This window comes from Eucalyptus grandis, chromosome 6 (genome assembly GCF_016545825.1).
Source record: "Eucalyptus grandis isolate ANBG69807.140 chromosome 6, ASM1654582v1, whole genome shotgun sequence".
In the NCBI taxonomy this organism is placed as follows: Eukaryota; Viridiplantae; Streptophyta; class Magnoliopsida; order Myrtales; family Myrtaceae; genus Eucalyptus; species Eucalyptus grandis.
Window position 1 is genome coordinate 36476469 of NC_052617.1, and position 18446 is coordinate 36494914.

At 39.4% G+C, this 18446-nt stretch overlaps 2 protein-coding genes across 2 annotated transcripts; both read left to right on the forward strand.

The window, feature by feature from the left end:
• The first annotated feature begins 203 nt into the window (after window positions 1-203).
• Window positions 204-1726, forward strand: LOC120294445 (probable 2-oxoglutarate-dependent dioxygenase AOP1.2). The gene is made up of 4 exons (XM_039314529.1): window positions 204-261; window positions 357-564; window positions 1049-1370; window positions 1469-1726. Exons 1-4 carry the CDS (start codon window positions 204-206, stop codon window positions 1724-1726), a joined length of 846 nt encoding a protein of 281 aa, XP_039170463.1.
• Window positions 1727-16815: 15089 nt separating this feature from the next.
• LOC120294446 (2-oxoglutarate-dependent dioxygenase AOP3-like) lies at window positions 16816-18174 on the forward strand. The gene is made up of 4 exons (XM_039314530.1): window positions 16816-16919; window positions 17388-17458; window positions 17541-17710; window positions 17808-18174. The coding sequence occupies exons 1-4, from the start codon at window positions 16816-16818 to the stop codon at window positions 18063-18065; spliced, it is 603 nt and encodes a 200-aa protein (XP_039170464.1). The 3' UTR covers window positions 18066-18174.
• Window positions 18175-18446: the final 272 nt, after the last annotated feature.

The following is an 18446-nucleotide window of genomic DNA, read 5'->3' on the forward strand; positions in this document are numbered from 1 at the left end:
GGGAACAGCCTTTTTTTTTTTCTGGCTGCCCCTCAAAAGAACATTAATAAATTCTCTCAGTTGCCTACAAAAAGCTCAAACGCGCTGAGGGAATTCATCGCGCAAATTGCACCGGATCAAGGAACTCAGCTTAAAAACAGAGTCTTGCTCTGATTGTGTGCGATCCGAGAGATACGGAGCTGAGAGAGATGATAGGAACAAAAATGGCGACCCAGATCCCAGTGATAGCGTTCTCCGAGGAATGCATGAAACCGGGGACAAGTTCATGGAAGAAAGCTTGCAAAGTGATCGTGCAGGCTCTGGAGGATCACGGGTGCTTCATCGTTGATCACTCCAACGTCCCTCTTGGCCTTCAGACTCCGTCTTTAGCGTCACCGAGGATCTCTTCGACCTCCCCCATGAAACCAAGATCAAGAACACCAACTTCAAGCCTTCCCATGGCTACATCCCCAAACTCCCCGGGACTCCTCTCCTTGAGGGCATGAACATAGACGGCGACGAGAAGCTTGAAGAGTGTGAAAAGTTCACCTCTATCATGTGGCCATCTGGGAATGATCACTTTTGGTACTTATCTCTCTCTTTTTCTTATGATACTAAAGGTATAAGGAACTTCGATAAAAGAGGTCTTGAATGCTCATTTACCATCTGCAACATCACTTTTAATCAATATATTCTAACCCCGTATCAATATGCTTCATATTAATCTATTTAATGTTTTGAAAAGAACGGAGCACCTTCATCTTGTCTCCGTATAGAATTTCAGTGCTATGATAAACTTAAGTCTCAACTTGATCATCAGACAAAATCATTCAAGGTGTAGAAAACGAGTTATTCAGTATATATGTCAACTTTTATATGCCTTGGTAGTAAATCTAACAAAAATCATTGCCTCGCATAACAAACACGTTCGGTTTACAAAATACGACCAGAGCTGGACTCCCTAACGGGTTTTACTTTTCAAGGGCATCGAGAAAAACATTAATAAAAAAAGTTGGCGCGCTAAGTTTGACTACTCCGAGTTTAACTTCTCTGTTTTCTTTGGCTGCAGCAAAACTGTTCGTGACTATTGCAAATTGATAGCTGAGATAGAGAGAGTAGTGTTCAGGATGGTCTGTGAGAGTTATCGTGTCGAGAAATGCTATGACCCTTACATCGAGTCCTGCACGTACCTCCTCCGATTCTTGAAGTATAAGAAACCGGCAGACCTCAACGCCAGCGTGAATCCAATCGCTCACACGGACAAGAGCTTCTTGTCCTACTTGCACCAGAATAACATTAGGGGCTTGGAAGTGAGAACCAAAGATGGCGAGTGGTTCACTTTTGAACCCTCGGCTTCGACTTTCATGGTCATGGCTGGCGATGCATGTGTGGTGAGTTATTTATTTACTTGTGAAATTTTCTTGTTAGCACTAGTTTGTTCGAGTTCGTTAATATCATTTCTAATTTTTCCTGGTTCATTCTTAATTAGGCATGGAGTAATGGAAAGATCAAGGCTTGTTACCATCGAGTGGCAGTTAAAGAAGAGAGCCAAGTGAGATACTCTCTTGGGACATTCTCATATGCCTCAGGGATGATCGAGACCCCTAAGGAGTTCATCGATGAAGTACACCCTCAGCAATACAAGCCCTTCAATCACATCGATTTCCTTTGCTATTATGACTCCAGTGACAACCGCATCAAGGCCGAGAGCCTCATCAAGACCTACTGTGGAGTTCGGGCCAATTAGCGCTCATGATTAATTCGGATTGAAATAAGATGAGATTCAGGAGATTGCTGTCTCTCAATCTGCGTTGTGCTTCTTTTTTTTCCCGAAATAAAGAGGTATAGAAAAGTCAGGTGATTGGTGTAGAGGTTACTTAAGGCATATATCTTGCAACAAATCGGGTCCAACTTTTCTTACTATGTAATCAAGTAATCCAACCCCTTTACGAAATTACTGGAGCTTATTATCTTTCCCTTGCTCCACATAATAATAATGTACATCCACAAGGACTTTTGAGCCATGAATATGATTTATGCATAGGTTGATTTGTATAGATTGAATCTTTGTCATGTGTTTTCTGAGTAGTCTTTTCAGATTAGAATTCACTTTGCCTACCTTACACTTTCTCGCCAAAGAAAGAATTCATACAATATAGTTCACCTAAGTATTTTTCATGATAAATACCATCAGCTTAGATATATAGCGTTGGAATCATAATAGAGTTCATGTATTAATCTTGATTATGCATAAGCCAACTTGAACGTACAATTTCATCTCAAACAATTTGTCTTGGCAGTCAAATCTTAACTTAGCTGGTTTGTAGTAAAGAAAAATATATCCCAACACCATTTAGAAGATTTGATTACATTTTTTCTGGGCTGAATCTAGAAGGCTGGATTAAAAATATTGGACCAAAAAGTTCACATACAGATCTTTCATGACAAATATCATCAGCTTAGTCATTCAAGATTGTCATCATAAACAGTTCATGTATCATGTCTATGCATAAGCCAACCTTTTTTTTTTTTTTTTTTTGAATCTGGGTGCATAAGCCAATTTCAACGTGCACCTTCGGTCAATCACATCTTAGCTTAGCCGGTTTGCCTATAAAGAAAAAGATATGCTAGCACCATCTAGAAGATTGGGTTACTTTTTCTGGCCTGAATAATCTAGAAGGCTAGATTAAACAACGGTCCAAACAGTAGCGTATGATCAAATATAAAATATGCTTGTTCCATACATAAGCTTTTCGAAGTACGATAAAGTAAGAATATAACCGGATTACATGGGACTTGCTCATTTTATAGCATCGAGGAACATTTTCATCCCATTGGACTTGATCGAGATATTGGTGGATGTCTGGTGTAACGAAGTTCTACAGCATTTCACCATGTGATGGTACGCGTGTACGTGGGAACCTGGGATGATAATTTCTTTCTTGGTCCAATAATATGTAGCACCACTAATAAAAATGATAATACAGCAAAATCAAAGAATACTTAGATTTGTTAGAAATATATTTAGGAGATTATGTATATTTCTCTTGATTGGTCCCAACTAATTATAATCAATGTTTTGCTATTTTAATGTTGGAATAATTAAATATTAAACTATGCATTTATCTATAACTTAAATTTTTAGAACAGTCAGCAATAATCCATCAAAATCTTTCATGATATCATAGTTGGAGGTTCTGAGTTCAAATTTTTCCAAGTTCCTAGCCGATCTTTCTGCCGAGGTGGCACCTTAGATCTGTGCCAAGGTTTAAGGTAAAAAGGAAATAGGATCTTTATCTGAAAAATTTGCCTCCTTAATTAAATATATGCACGCTTAGTACTTGGCAAAAATGCTAGACTTAGTGTAAAGGGAGAGTGTTGAAATAATTAAATATTAAATAACACATTTATCTAATAGCTTAAACTTTTAGAATAATAGGTAGTAGTTTCACAAAATCTCATATTTAGATACTCATTTTGTAAAACCTACAAATAAACTAATGTACTTTTCATTTGGTAATGTGTAGAATAATGCTTTTTTTTTTTCATCATAATCCCCAACTTTTCTAATAGTAAGGGTAGATTTGGTAACTGGTCAAATAGTGAAAATTTTTATTCTTTTGTTTCCGGGAGTAGATTTGGAACAAAAATCCATTTGGTAAAATTTTTGTTTCCGAAATTTCTTTTTTTTTTTTTGTTTCCCGGAAGTAGATTTGGAACAGAATCAATAAATAAATAAAAAGAAAAGTTGATTCATTGTTCGGGAGCAATTCTAAAATCAAGTTAACCCATTTTTTTTTTCTCTTCTTCTTTCCTTCTCGTTTTTCTTCCTTTTCTCTCCATTTTCCACCACCACGACGCCATTGGCCACCGCTGGCCACCGGCGACCAGTTGGGCAAGCTCACGAAGGCGAAGTCTAGCAAGCTCGCCAAAAGGCTTGCCCAACCACCGGTGAGGCAAGCCTCATTGGGGCTTCCCTCAGCCACCGATGAGCCTCGCTTAGTTGGGCAAGGCTTAGTAGAGCCCTAGCTGGGTTGGGCGAGGCTCGACTTGGCCCGAGATATGGCGAGGCCAATCTCGCAGGTGCCCCTGAAGCAAAGTCAAGCCCCGCTGGTGGCTAGGCAAGCTCGGCCTCACCAAATTTCGGCCAAGTCGAGCCTCGCCCTACCCAACCAAGGCTCGGGTGAGCCTCACCCGGCTACCAATAAGGCTCAATTGATCGACACGGCTTGGCCGGGGGCTGGCAACCCTCCGACGAGGTTGCCGATCCTCTTCTGGCTAGTCATCGATCATCCCAAGGTCGGCAACCAACTGAGGAAGAATAAAAAGAAAAAAGTAATAAATTTATTAAAAAAATTTAAAAGAAAATGATTTGGAATATAAAGTTTGAGGACAATGCTAAATACAATTCTATTCCGAGAATAAAAAATTTGAACAGTTATCAAACACCTTAAAATGCTTAGAAATTATTCCCGAGAATAAAATAAAAAAAAATCATTTTTTATCAAAAATTGTTCCCAAGAATAGAAGCGTTACCAAACGCACTCTAATAGTGCCAGCAAAAAAATTGAGCAAGACTGTTCAACAACCCCACAACAATTCAAGCCTTTCAATCCCATCGATTTTCTTTGCGACTAATTAGCTTCGAAAGGTAGTTGTGGTAAGTGATGATTGCATTCAACACTTCTAGAGTACAATATTAGACGGAGCACCACTATTTGTCAGCCATCGAATGATACTGATTAACAAAATAATCAATTTGTTGACAAATTTCAAGATCGTTTGCTTGATGGCTGGCAACAATGTAAGGAATATCACTACAAGTTAGAAATTTCTCGATTATGTTAAGGCCGAGAACCTTGTTAATTAGGTAAGATTTGATGAGATTGCCCAATCTCACTGTATTTACCTTTCCTTTTTCTTTTCATTTTGTTATAAAGAGTTAATACCACGAAAAATATTAAACCGGTACAACCATTATAAGTTTACCCAAAATTAACTTTGATCTCAAAAAACTCAAAATTAATACATCTATAATAAATTTACCCCCGTTAGTTTCTTTTAAATTTTACTATTAAATTACTGAGTTAGTTGACTGGTATATTAATTTGGGAAATTACCCTTCATTTGACAATGTGCACCAATTTTGTGATTTTTATGGTATTCATCCAATTTAACAGAAACTAATAGAAAATATAATTATCACAATGTATAAATTTGAAGTTTTTGATAATAAAAATTAATTTTGGATAAATTTGTCATAAATATACTAGTTTGAGATTTTTTGCAGTATATATATTTTTTGTAAATAAAGGTATAAACAATCGGGGAAGTTTCATTTGAGCGGTTAATTAAGTCATGCTTATTGCATAATGATAGCAGCTTTCCTTATGGTACAACCGACCCATGTTTCACCAATTATTGGAGCTTTCCTTATTTCTCCTGTGGATGATTTTCTTTGTGCTTCTGTTTAATGACATCATGGATCTGGAAGGTCTTTCATGTTGTATGCAACTTATGCAAAGTATGATTCATCTCTTTTCTCTTGAATGTTTGTCATCTCGAAATTTTTGAATTTTAAATTTATTTTACCTATCTAAGATGAACTTTCTTGTTAAATAAAAAAGAACTCGTATGAAAATTTGAACCCAAAAAAAAAAAAAAAAAAAAATTTATTTGGGAACAAAATCATCATCAATTAATTTATGTAAAACCATTGTCGTATACCGACAAAAAAAAAAATCATCGAGAAACTCCTGATATTTTAAGTTTATTATCACAACATTCGATCGTTGCCGGCTTCATCTACTCTATGATTTTGAAAATCCGACAAAAGGGGAAATAATCATATTCTTTTGTATATTTATTTTGCGATAATGTATTTCACGTGGAACTTCCTGCAATGATGTATTTATAAAGCCGGCACAATATTGGGTAACACCAACAGTAAAATAATTCAGTGTACAGAAGCACAGATTCTTTCTCAAGCACAAAATCTTTCTCTTTCACCAAGTGCGACAGGAAAATTCCAAGTGACAATTGATAATTTATCTCACTGAACTTAAAATTTAATTTAAAAAAAATTCAGAACATTTTTTCAATGATTTTAGTAAGGGATCTTGGATAGACGAGCCAGCAAAATTAATCCTTTGATTTTAATGATGTCAATGTCACAGTTTAACATCTATCGAGATTTGATAATTATTCTTATTCTCAAGAGAATTTTCATACATACAGAATTGATAAAATGAGTGTTCGATTTGTTACTTTATATGTATCTTAGAGATAGTACATATTTGTGAGATATAATGTCATGATATGTTTTGTGATCCTTCGTAGTTGTAGTAATGAATTGCTTTGAACTTTGATAATTTAAGTATGTGTACCTTTTAAAGAAATGTCCAAAAAGCCTTAAATTTATTATACTTTTGCTAATTCAGTTTTAAAATTTTTAATTTTTGTCAATTCAGTCATAAATATTTTCACTTATAACCAATTGAGTCTATTCAGTAAATTTTAGCAAAAAATTGTTGATGTGGATGGCCATCGTTGACGTAGCAATTATTTAATAATATTTTGATTTTTTTTTATGGGCTCTCTCTCTCAATTTTAGCAAATCTCTCTCTCTCTCTCTCTCTCTCTCTCTCTGGGCCAACCCTCGCCAGCCGTGGGTGAGGGCTCATGCGCCCTCGTTTTGGCCAATAAGAGTGTCACAACCCTCATCCAAAGCTAGCGAAGGCCCTTACTCGAGGTTGGAGAGGGTCATTGGCTCGCTTGCGGTTGGCGAGGTTGTCGACCCTTGTCTATGGCAGTTGAGGGTGAGGGCCTGTTGGCCACCACCGACCAAACTCCAAACCAAAATAATAATAATAATAAATAAATAAACAAAGAAAAGTTTTTAAAAAATAAAAAAATCAAGAAATTATTAAAAAATTGCCAAGTCAATGTTGACCATCCATTTCAGCAAATTTTGATCAAAATTAGTCATATAAACTCAATTATCAAAAAGTGAAGATGTTTAAGACTAGATTAGCAAAATTGAAAGGTTTAAGACTACATTGGCTAAAGTGTAGTAGGTTTAAGACATTTTAGAGATATTTAGACAATTTTCCCATACCTTTTATGATTGTGATATATAAGTAAAAAATTTCTGTGCAGTATTTTAATAATATTCTATATGATCATTCACGCAATGTGCATGTAAATGTATGGTAATATAGTAAATCGGCACTTTCTACGTTCTTTTCTGAATATCATATGGGACATTTTTTCCAGCAAAAAATCTACTTACAATTTATCACGTCATTCTGTTGGTGTATCAAGCATCACTAATCAAGCAATTATCTTAGCCATTCGGAAATAGTGATATCATGAGATGGTCGAAGGCAAAGAGGTAGGGCTGTCAAGAAAACCAAACCGATCTTTTGCGATAGTTCCCTTTTCCCCTCCCTTTATGCAGAAATAAACCACGACAAATGAAACAAAAAGCTATTAGCCAGCCAAAAGTGTAATCCTAAAAAAAGATCGGTGTCGCGACCCATTTTTTTGGGGTGTGAACCACTTAGGGTTTGGCTAATGGATTGTTAAGCCTAGACTTAACTCGGGCTCTTCCAAGCCCATACCATTGCGACTTAGGTTTGAATTGTTAACATGCAATTGAATTTTAACTAGGAGTCGCCACTAATCTATTTTTGGTGGGTCGATTAGAAACCCAAGTAAAATAATGGGAGAATTACTTTACTTCTACGAACCGAGAGACTATGGGTACGGGGACTTGATTACGCTAGATTTCTCTAACGCCCTTTCGGTACCATTTCTCTTATTTAAAAAAAAAAGGTTTTGCAGGCAGCTTGAATTGATTTTAAACTAATTCCCTAACATGTGAGGTGTTCATGCAGGTGCGCAAACCACCAATTTAACACCCAAGTAAAGCAATAAATAAATTGCAGGACTTACCTCAAAGCAACGAAAGCATCTGCAATGTTAAATTAAAATCCACATCAACAACCCTAGATATGGTTTCTAATTAACACGCAATTTTTGTTTTGTTTTCACTTAATTAATGAAAATCATGCAATATGCAATGCAATATTAACTAAATGACCTAATTCTAATGACATGTAATTTCTAATTAAATGGGCCTAGCAAAAATCACTAAATGACGTGCATAGTATGAACCTAATTCTATAAAACATGCACATGATTTTTATTTTCCTAATAAGTATGCAATCTATCATAATATGTAATGACGTGCAAAAATGCCCTAATTCTAAATTTTTTATGAAATTCGAAATTTAAAATTGCCAAATAATTAAACGTGCAATTTAAATTAATGAGAAGAAAATATGATATCCTAAATTAATGTTTTTGGTCTTTTTATTTAAGAAATTCGAAATAAATTTCCTATCCTAAACATGCAACATAACATTAAAACCAGTAACATCCTAACATGCATTTAACCTAACTCAATTATTTTTTTTTTGGGTTTTTCCCTTACGGGAGCAATCAAATAAAGGCATCGAGAATAGCACTGCAACAAATCAAGCAAGATATCATCCATGTCCATTTAATTTTGGAAATAAATTGATGAATCGTATCTCGCGCATGAGATCGGATCGTCAATTTTTAAATAAAAATCACGAATCGTATCTCGAGCGTGAGATCGGATTGGTGATTTTTCCGTGCGTGCGGGTCGTATTTCGAGCATGAAATCGGACCATCAATCATATGCACGTTGCGGAACTCAAGTTGCGAATATCATGGCATATCGAGAATTTCCATCATGTGCACCAATGAATATATCAAATAAGGAAACAAAATTTTCAGAAATTAAAATAGCCAAAATTTTTACCTATTCCAAATATTTGCTTCCAAATTTGGTCTTCGAACGGCGGCCAGCTTGTGATGACCAACCATGCTTCAGAGCAAGCCGGCAAGGCATCTCAACTTGGGATGCTCGAGCTGGTAATTCATGGTGTGGTGCTCGGTTGACAGCAAAATCAAAACAAATGCGCGGCAAGGAGCAACGCAATATATAGCATTAAATAATTAGACCCCAGACCCTCGAATCTCCTTACCGCCGGCGTTTCGGCTTGACTTGGTGGACGTCGGGCTTGCTGAATGCACACAGTAACTATAGAAATCCCTCGACTTTTTGATCGAATTCTGGTCACTCTGGTGACAATATTCTTTGAATATTCAACTTTGACTTTCATAGCTCCAAAGTCAAATTTTTGACTTGCCTACCCTTACGGTCCGTGGATATCAAGTAGAATAGCTGCAACAAAACTCGAGCGAATCGTTCAAAGAAAAGAAAAGAAAATATAACTTATTATAACCCACGTCGGGAAAGATAGCTCTGTGGCAAAACCGGTTTGGTCATGCAAGAACGCCGGGACAGAGATCGATGAAATAGCAACCCGTCTCGATGCCGGGTCAAAGGACAGTGTCGCTCATCCGCACAACGACGGGGAGCAGCTCTACTCGGCGTCGGGCTTACGTCAGGAACATAGTCGCGGGACTGGATCAAGACAGCAGCACCTCGTCAGATCATGGAAAAGATCGGCACCACGGGCATCGGAGGTAGCCACGAGCGAGGCGGTGATGAAGGGCAACAGCTTGCGTTGGGTTAGGTCCCGGGAAATCTGTGAAAGAATCAGGAAATCTGTGAAAGAATCGGGAAATCGAGAGGGCTTGAAACGCCGGGAACCATCTCGAGCCGCTCACTAGAAGCTGCGACTGAAAGCTGCTGGACGTTAAGGATATCAGGCACGTATTGGGCAGCGGATAACGGACAGCAGTAGATTCGGATAGCGCACAAGGGATTTTTCTCTCAATTCTCTTGTGGCCGTGTATCAATATGTGTAGCCTCCCTGAAAGTTTTCTTCCTGGTTAGTGGGTAGTCAAGAGAAAATAAATAAAAAGAAATCCCAAATTGGAAGCATGAATGAAGCGATTCATGGGATCATGGCGGTGGCTCGTGATTGGATCGAACAAAGTGCAGGGCCTTCTCGGTCCGAAGCAGATCAGCAAGGCAGGGACGGCATCAACGAGGCAACAGCTGGAGAACAGATCGACGTGTGGTCTCACGGCAGCAGCGTTGTTGTTTTAGCAGGACCGGCAACGGGTCAAGAGAAGCAGCGGCCGTGTCATCTTAGCGGAAGTGCGGCAGGCCGTCGAGAATCGCTGTGGTGTTGCTGGAATCAATGCGGTAGAAGCAGGATGCGCCGGATGAGACACCAGAAAGCTGCGGAGTGGGCAAAGACCGGTATTGTGGATGTTGTTCTTGGAGAAGTGACTTCCGAGATCTGAGAACTGCCGAGAGATAATGTCTCCGATTCACATATTTTAATCTCTACAAATCTCCACTCGCTAATGGTGTCTCAAAGCTTCACTTCCTCTTTTTCTTTTGGTTTCTTCTTCTCCGTGCTTCCGCCGACTTCGGGCCGTGAAAGACCTCAGAAAAACCTTTTATACTCTCTCTTCTCAATGTGTATCTCTCTCAATGGCCCCGTATTCTATTGTGCATGGCCTTTTCTGAAACCCTACGCGAAAATATTTTTATAGGCTGAAGATTAGGGTTTTATTTTCCTTTTCAAATCAGCATCCGCGAAGATTTCTTTTTCGCACGCAATATCACTTTTCTTTTATTTTCCACATCTCCTGATTTTATCACCTAAAGATAAGATTGCAACCCGATTTTCTTAAATTCCAAAATCCACCGTAATATTATTTCAAATCTCAATTTAGGTAATTCTTATCATTAAAAGAAAACGGGCTCAGGCCAATTTACTTGCTTCGTGGGCTTAGTCCGACTGCCAAATTAAAGCTTAGAACTACTAAATCAAACCCATTTGTCACCGACCCAATGTAAATGCAAATTAAGAAACGAATGCACCTAAAACTATATGCTATGCAATTAACTATTTTTTCCGGAATAAAATTAACCCTTAATTTTTTAATGCAATAAATGACTAAGCGGGTCGCCAAAATTTAGGTGTCAACAATCGGTTCACACAAAATGGGATAATTGACTAAAAATCCTAAAACGCGTCACGAAATGTGACTGAGTTTTAAAATTTTCAAAAAGTGTAATTAAATCCTAAAATGTATTAAGAAAGAGCAATTAGATCTTAAAAATTTCAAAAAGTGCAATCAAGGACTTAAATAGATTAATTTGACAAGTTTTAGAACTCAATTATATTATTTTAAAATTTTAAGACTTAATTGCACTTTTTGAAAGTTGTAAAACTTAATTACATTCTTGAAATAAGTTTTAAAACTTTTAATGTACTTATCCCCGTACAAAATTGATCTACAAATCTAGGGGCACGAAAAGGACTCATCATGGACATAATCAATGTTCTTTTACAGATTTTCATGTCATTTTATAACTTAACTTATGGGTCAATTTTGGTAACTCTTATTGTTATTGATTCCGTCGAGAGCCAAAACACCATGACATTCACTTCGTCAATGAGTTCCCCAGTTAAGGTGATCAATTATGCCACGCGAAGAATGTCTTGGACTTGGGCCTACGTATGGACCTTTTTGTTCCTATAAGAGACGTTCAGGTTTGACCCCAAAGGTGATCAATTATGCCATGCGAAGAAAGCCTTGGAGTTGGGCCTAAGTATGGACCTTTTTGTTCCCATAAGAGACGTTCAGGTTTGACTCCATGAGGTTTATCCATCGAGGCTGCTTGTTTGACTGAAAGTTCAAAGTTTTTGGTCGGACGTTTGAATGAAGTAATTTCATTTACTGTTAGTAATATTTGCTTGTGCATCTAAAACTTTTTGGTCGGACGTTTCATCATGGATGTCATAGTTGTTGATGCGTGCGCATGTAATATAGACGGACCAAGCGAATTGGATAAAATAGTTGGAATGAAGGAAAGGAAATTGGACACCAGATTTACGTGGTTCGGTCTGAATATCGGAACCTACATCCATGGGGAGAGCAGTACGGAATTCCACTATAGAAACAAGTGATACACCAGAGATTACAATCACTCGAGTACTCAAACACACTCAGTGTTTCCCAACCCCCAAATTACACCAGGTAATTCACACAGTGTTTAGCCCTTCACAATTCTCAGTGAAATCTCACTCAAGGAATTAAACAAATTCTACTCACAAAAATTTAACTGACTAAAATATTTGGATGTAATTTCAACGAGAAAATTTCTCTCTGCCGAGAGCTTCTGAAGCCTCACGACTTCTTTCTTCAGCTCTCTCTCCCTCGGCCACCGAAATAACTCAGCTCGGCGCCATCTTCTCCTTCGCTCCTCTGCCTTTTAAGGACGAAGTGAGACAGAAAATATGAAACTCATTCGGCGCTCGCAATCACCACCGACGCCCACCAAAATTCACGGGCACGCATGCATGCATGGGACGCATTTAATAAGGCAGAAAACTTGCACCCATAATCTAAGCATAAAGTAAGGATGGCCGCCGTCGTCCAAGACCATCTCCACGACGTTGAACTCCTTCAAATAATATTTTATCCTTTCTTTCCTTTGATTGTCTGCAGCTGAATAAAATAACAAAGGAAAGAAGCAAGGAGTTAAAGGAAGAAGACAAAACAAGCCCACAATTGGCTTTAGTCTTCCACGTCCATCCACCATGCATGCACATCCATGTGCATGCAATTAAAGAGTTAGAATAAAATAATGGTCTTCCCCTCTCGCGGCTGCACGCTCTCTTCATTCTTCACGCTTCTTCTGACAATTTCGGCCAACTCACATGGCTACTTTGACTCGCACGTGGTTGAGTTCACGCATTCTCGTTCAACGGGCTCAAATAGAGACATATTTTCAACAATCTCCACATTGGCTTGACGTTTGAGCCAAATCATAATCGCTTCAGTGGACACCTCGTTACTACTCTCCCACAACCCCATCAGGCTCAACCACCACAGAGTACTTCCAAGTTCAAGCCGCGCTTGAACTTTCTCATAGTCGTGGACCTCATCAAGACACCAACTCCACCTGCATAATTAGCTACTCCACAAGGATTTTCTGACATAACCTCCTGTATCACAGATAAAGCAAAACCATCATTGCTTTCATATCTGACGGTAGGTCGAACACGCACCTTGTCAAATTCAGTAGCTATAGCAACTGTTGGCTCTATCGGCTCCACCTCGCTACAAGCATCATCTATGTCGATTATTACGCTAGTACTCGCTACCTCAGGAGTTTCTGGTTGCAACTTCACCTTGAGCTGAACACCGTCCAGATCCATATTAACACTACCAAAAACACTCCTATCCAGAAGTACTGGAGACTTGTCAAATGTAACTTCTCTACTGTCAACAGGTGAATTTATATCCGAGCACCAAACTGATTGCCCTACTCACCTCGTGCATAGCCATGGAATATGCACATTGCCCTCCTATCGAGCTTACAATCACTCACTTGAAAATAACACGAGCAACCAAACATTTTAAAAATTGAATTACCAGCAACGTTACCTGACCACACTTCTTCAGGAGTCCGCCATTCAATAGCAGTTGATGAGAATCTATTCATCAGGTAGCTTACCGTACTAAGCACATCAGCTAGGATTCTCCTAGCAACACCAGCACTAAAGATCATTTTACGGGCCGTCTCTAGTAATGTTATGCTTATCAATTCTGCAAATTGTTGTGATTTATTGGCACTAGTGCGGTGTTTCACTATGCCCTCTTTCATGCAGAATTTATTTACCAGCTCCACCAGCTCCGAGCAGAACTCCATGCTATTGTCAGTCAGCACATGCTTGATCGACTTACCAGTCTTTGTCTCGATCAAAGCTCTCGACCGCGTGATCCTGACACCAGCATCAAACTTGTGCATCGGCACAAACACTCAGGTCTTCCTCGAGCAGTCAAAAGACTCGAACGGATGCATCCAACGTCTCGGGGCAAAACCCGTCACTGTCTCACCTTGAAGTTTATACAGCCTCCATGCTTGATTCCTTTCATTATCACCAGGGCACCTCGAACAATCTTCAGAACTCCACATTCTGAAGAATACCTGCAACTAGCTGAATCTAGGGCACCTAAGGAAATTAAGTTCTTTTTCAATTCTGGAACATGTCTTACTCCAATCATTGTCCTCACAATACCATCATGCATTCTGATTTTAATATCACCAACACCCACAACATCGCACTCAGTGTTGTTCCCTAACTGACCTTTACCACTACCCGTGCACTGATAAGTGATAAACCAGTTCCTATTTGGTGTAACGTGAAATGAACAACCAGAATCCATTATCCATCCGTCAAATGACGAATCCTCAGTGACAGACAAGACACAATCGACACCATCAGAATCATTCTCAGCTACAGCTGTAACATTTTCTATAGACTCAACTCTAATTCCTTTACCCTTTTCATTTTTCAGCTTAAATCAGTCTCTTCTACGATGCCCACTATTGCCACAATTCCAACAGACAATCCTACTAGTCCTAGACTGACTTCATCTGTTCATGTTCTTGCTAACACGTGTGCTAGTTCTTCCTCTACCTTCACCTATTAAAGCAGTAGACACGGGTTCACCAGATTCTTTCCTACGAATGTCTTCACTCAGAATCAAATTACGAACCTCATCAAATGTCAAGCTTCTTGACCCAGAGGAATTACTAACAGCAGTAACAGTAGTATTCTAACTATCAGGTAATGAGGATAATAAAATCAACGCACGTACCTCATCTTCAAAGTTAATCTCAACCGAACTCAATAGGTTAACGACCTCATTGAATTCAGTGATATGTTCAGCTACTGACGTACCTTCGCCCATTTTTAAGTGAAACAGATGTTGCATTAAATAGACCTTATTGATCGCAGAAGGTTTCTCGTACATATTCGACAAGGCTTTCATCAGTCCCGCAGTGGTTTTCTCCTTCACGATGTTAAATGCGACGTTACGAGCCAACGCCATCCGAATAATACCCATCGCTTGTCTATCCAGCAATTCCCACTCGGCATCCTTCATCAAGTCTAGTTTCTCCCTAGATAAGGGCAAGTGCAAATTTCTTTGGTACAGACAATCTTCAATATGCATCTTCCAGAAAGCAAAATCCTTCCCATCAAATCGGTCGATTCTCACATTCCCTTCTTCTATCGTTACTGATTCGCTTCACGTCAGCCAAACCAGGCTCTGATACCACTTGTTGATGCACACGAGTATAATATAGACGGACCAAGCGAATCGGATAAAATCATCGGAATGAAGGAAAGGAAATCGGACACCGGATTTACGTGATTTAGTCCGAATATCAGAACCTACGTCCACGGGGAGAGCAGTACGGAATTCCACTATAGAAACAAGCGATACACCAGAGATTACAATCACTCGAGTACTCAAACACACTCAGTATTTCTTAGCCCCCAAATTACACCCAAATAACTCACACAGTGTTTAGCCCTTCACAATTCCCAGTGAAATCTCACTCAAGGAATTAAACAAATTCTACTAACGAGAATTTAACTGATTAAAACACTCGGATGTAATTTCAACGAGAAAATTTCTCTCTGCCGAGAGCTTCTGAAGCCTCACGACTTCTTTCTTCAGCTCTCTCCCTCGGCCACCGAAATAACTCAGCGCGGCGCCATCTTCTCCTTCGCTCCTCTGCCTTTTAAGGACGAAGTGAGACAGAAAATATGAAACTCATTCGGCGCTCGCAATCACCACTGACGCCCACCAAAATTCACGGGCACGCATGCATGCATGGGACGCATTTAATAAGGCAGAAAACTTGCACCCATAATCTAAGCATAAAGTAAGGATGGCCGCCGTCGTCCAAGACCATCTCCACGACGTTGAACTCCTTCAAATAATATTTTATCCTTTCTTTCCTTTGATTGTCTGCAGCTGAATAAAATAACAAAGGAAAGAAGCAAGGAGTTAAAGGAAGAACACAAAACAAGCCCACAATTGGCTTTAGTCTTCCACGTCCATCCACCATGCATGCACGTCCATGTGCATTCAATTAAAGAGTTAGAATAAAATAATGATCTTCCCCACTCGCGGCTGCACGCTCTCTTCATTCTTCACGCTTGCGCTCATAGATCCGCATGTGATCTTCTGACAATTTCGGCCAATTCACATGCGCTACTTTGAGTCGCACGTGATTGAGTTCACGCATTCTCGTTCAACGGGCTCAAATCGAGACATATTTTCAACAATAGTTAAGCCGCATCGTAAAAGTGACACATTGCGTAGTAAGCGTAATAAGCGTGACCTTCGAGACTATTGTGAGTCGAAGTTGAGAATCAGATACAAGACGGTGTACGATGATGCGACCTCCTATACTGGAATCGCTAAGTGAATATTCTGCTAACGACATGGACAGCCTTTTTTTCTTTTCTTTTTTGTAGTTTTTGGCCGCCCCTCAGGTTGGACAAAAAGAACATTAAAAAATTCTCTCAGTTGCCTTTAAAAGGCTCAAACGCGCTGTGGCAATTCATCAAGCAAAGAGCACCCGCTTGAGAGAGTAGCTTAAAAACAGAGTTTTGCTCTTGGTGTGTGTGGTCTGAGCGGTATAGAGCTGAGAGAGATAGTTGGAACAAAAATGGTTTCCCAAATCCCAGTGATAGTGTTCTCCGAGGAACGCACGAAACCGGGGACAAGTTCATGGGAGAAAACTTGCAAAGTGATCGTGCAGGCTCTTGAGGATCACGGGTGCTTCATCGTTGATCACCCCAACGTCCCTCTTGGCCTTCATGACACTGTCTTTAGTGTCGCCGAGGATCTCTTCGACCTCCCCCATGAAACCAAGATCAAGAACACCAACTTCAAGCCTTCCCATGGCTACATCACCAAAGTCCCTGGGACTCCTCTCCTGAGGGCATGAACATCGACGGTGCCGAGAAGCTTGAAGAGTGTGAAAGTTCACCTCTATCATGTGGCCCTCTGGAAATGACCACTTCTGGTACTGATCTTTCTCCCTTTATGTATGATACTAAAGGTATAAGAGACTTCGATAAAAGAGGTCTCGAATGCTCATTTACCATCTGCAACATCACTTTTAATCAATATCTTCTAACCCCATATCAATATGCTTCATATTAATCTAATGTTTTGATGAACGGAGCACCTTCATCTTGTCTCCGTAGAAAAATTACAGTGGTGTGATAAACTTAAGTCTTAGCTTGATCATATAGGCAAAATCATTCGAGATGCAGAAAGCGAGGTGTTCAGTATATATGTTAACTTTTATATGCTTTGGTATTTAACCTAATAAAAATTATTGCCTCGCATAACAAACGCGTTTGGTTTACAAAATATGACCAGAGTTGGGCTCTCCAGCAGGCTTTTAGCTTATCAAGGGCATCGAGAAAAACATTAAAAAAAAAAAATGGAGGTTGGTGCGCTAAGTTTGACTACTCCAGTTTAACTTCTCTGTTTGTCTTTGGCTGCAGCAAAACTGTTCATGACTATGGCAAATTCATAGCTGAGATAGAGAAAGTAGTATTCGGGATGGTCTGCGAGAGTTACGGTGTCGAAAAATGCTTTGACCCTTACATCGAATCCTGCACGTACCTCCTACGATTCTTGAAGTACAAAAAAACCAGCAGACCTTGACGCTAACGTGAACCCGATCGCTCATACAGACAAGAGCTTTTTGTCCTACTTGCACCAGAACAACATTAGGGGCTTGGAAGTGAGGACCAAAGACGGGGAGTGGTTCACTTTCGAGCCCTCGGCTTCGACTTTCATGGTCATGGCCGGTGATGCATGTGTGGTGAGTCACTTATTTGCTCGTGAAAACTCTTCTTAGCACTAGTTTGCACAAGTTAGTTAAAATCATTTCTAATTTTGTGTGGTCCATTCTTGATCAGGCATGGAGCAATGGGAGGATCAAAGCTTGTTACCACCGAGTGGCAGTTAGAGAAGAGAGTCAAGTGAGATACTCTCTCGGGACATTCTCGTACATCTCGGGGATAATCGAGAGCCCCGAGGAGTTCATCAACAAAGCACACCCACGGCAATACAAGCCTTTCAATCACATCGATTTCCTTTGCTACTATGACTCTAGTGACAACCGCATCAAGGCCGAGAGCCTCATCAAGTCCTACTGTGGAGTTCAGGCCAATTAGCGCTCATCATTAATTCAGAATTAATATAGTCTTCGCCTGTTAATGTGAAATAAGAAGAGATTGAGGAGACTGCAGTCTCTCAATCTTCTTTGTTCTTTTTTTGTGAAATAAAGAGGTATAAAAAAGTCAAAAGGTCATTGATGCAGAGGTTATTTGAGGCATATTTCTTGCCGCAAATCGGGTGTTGTCCACCCGCGTTACGAAATTAATGGAGCTTCCTTTATTCCTTTCCAAGAACCGATTTGATTTCCTTGCTGCATAAAATGATGTTTTACGTCTACAAGGACATATGACTCAAAAGTCCTTGTCATGTGTTCACTGAAAAGTCTTTTGGCATTTATTCACTTCACTAATCTTGGATTTTTCTTGCCAAAGAAAGAA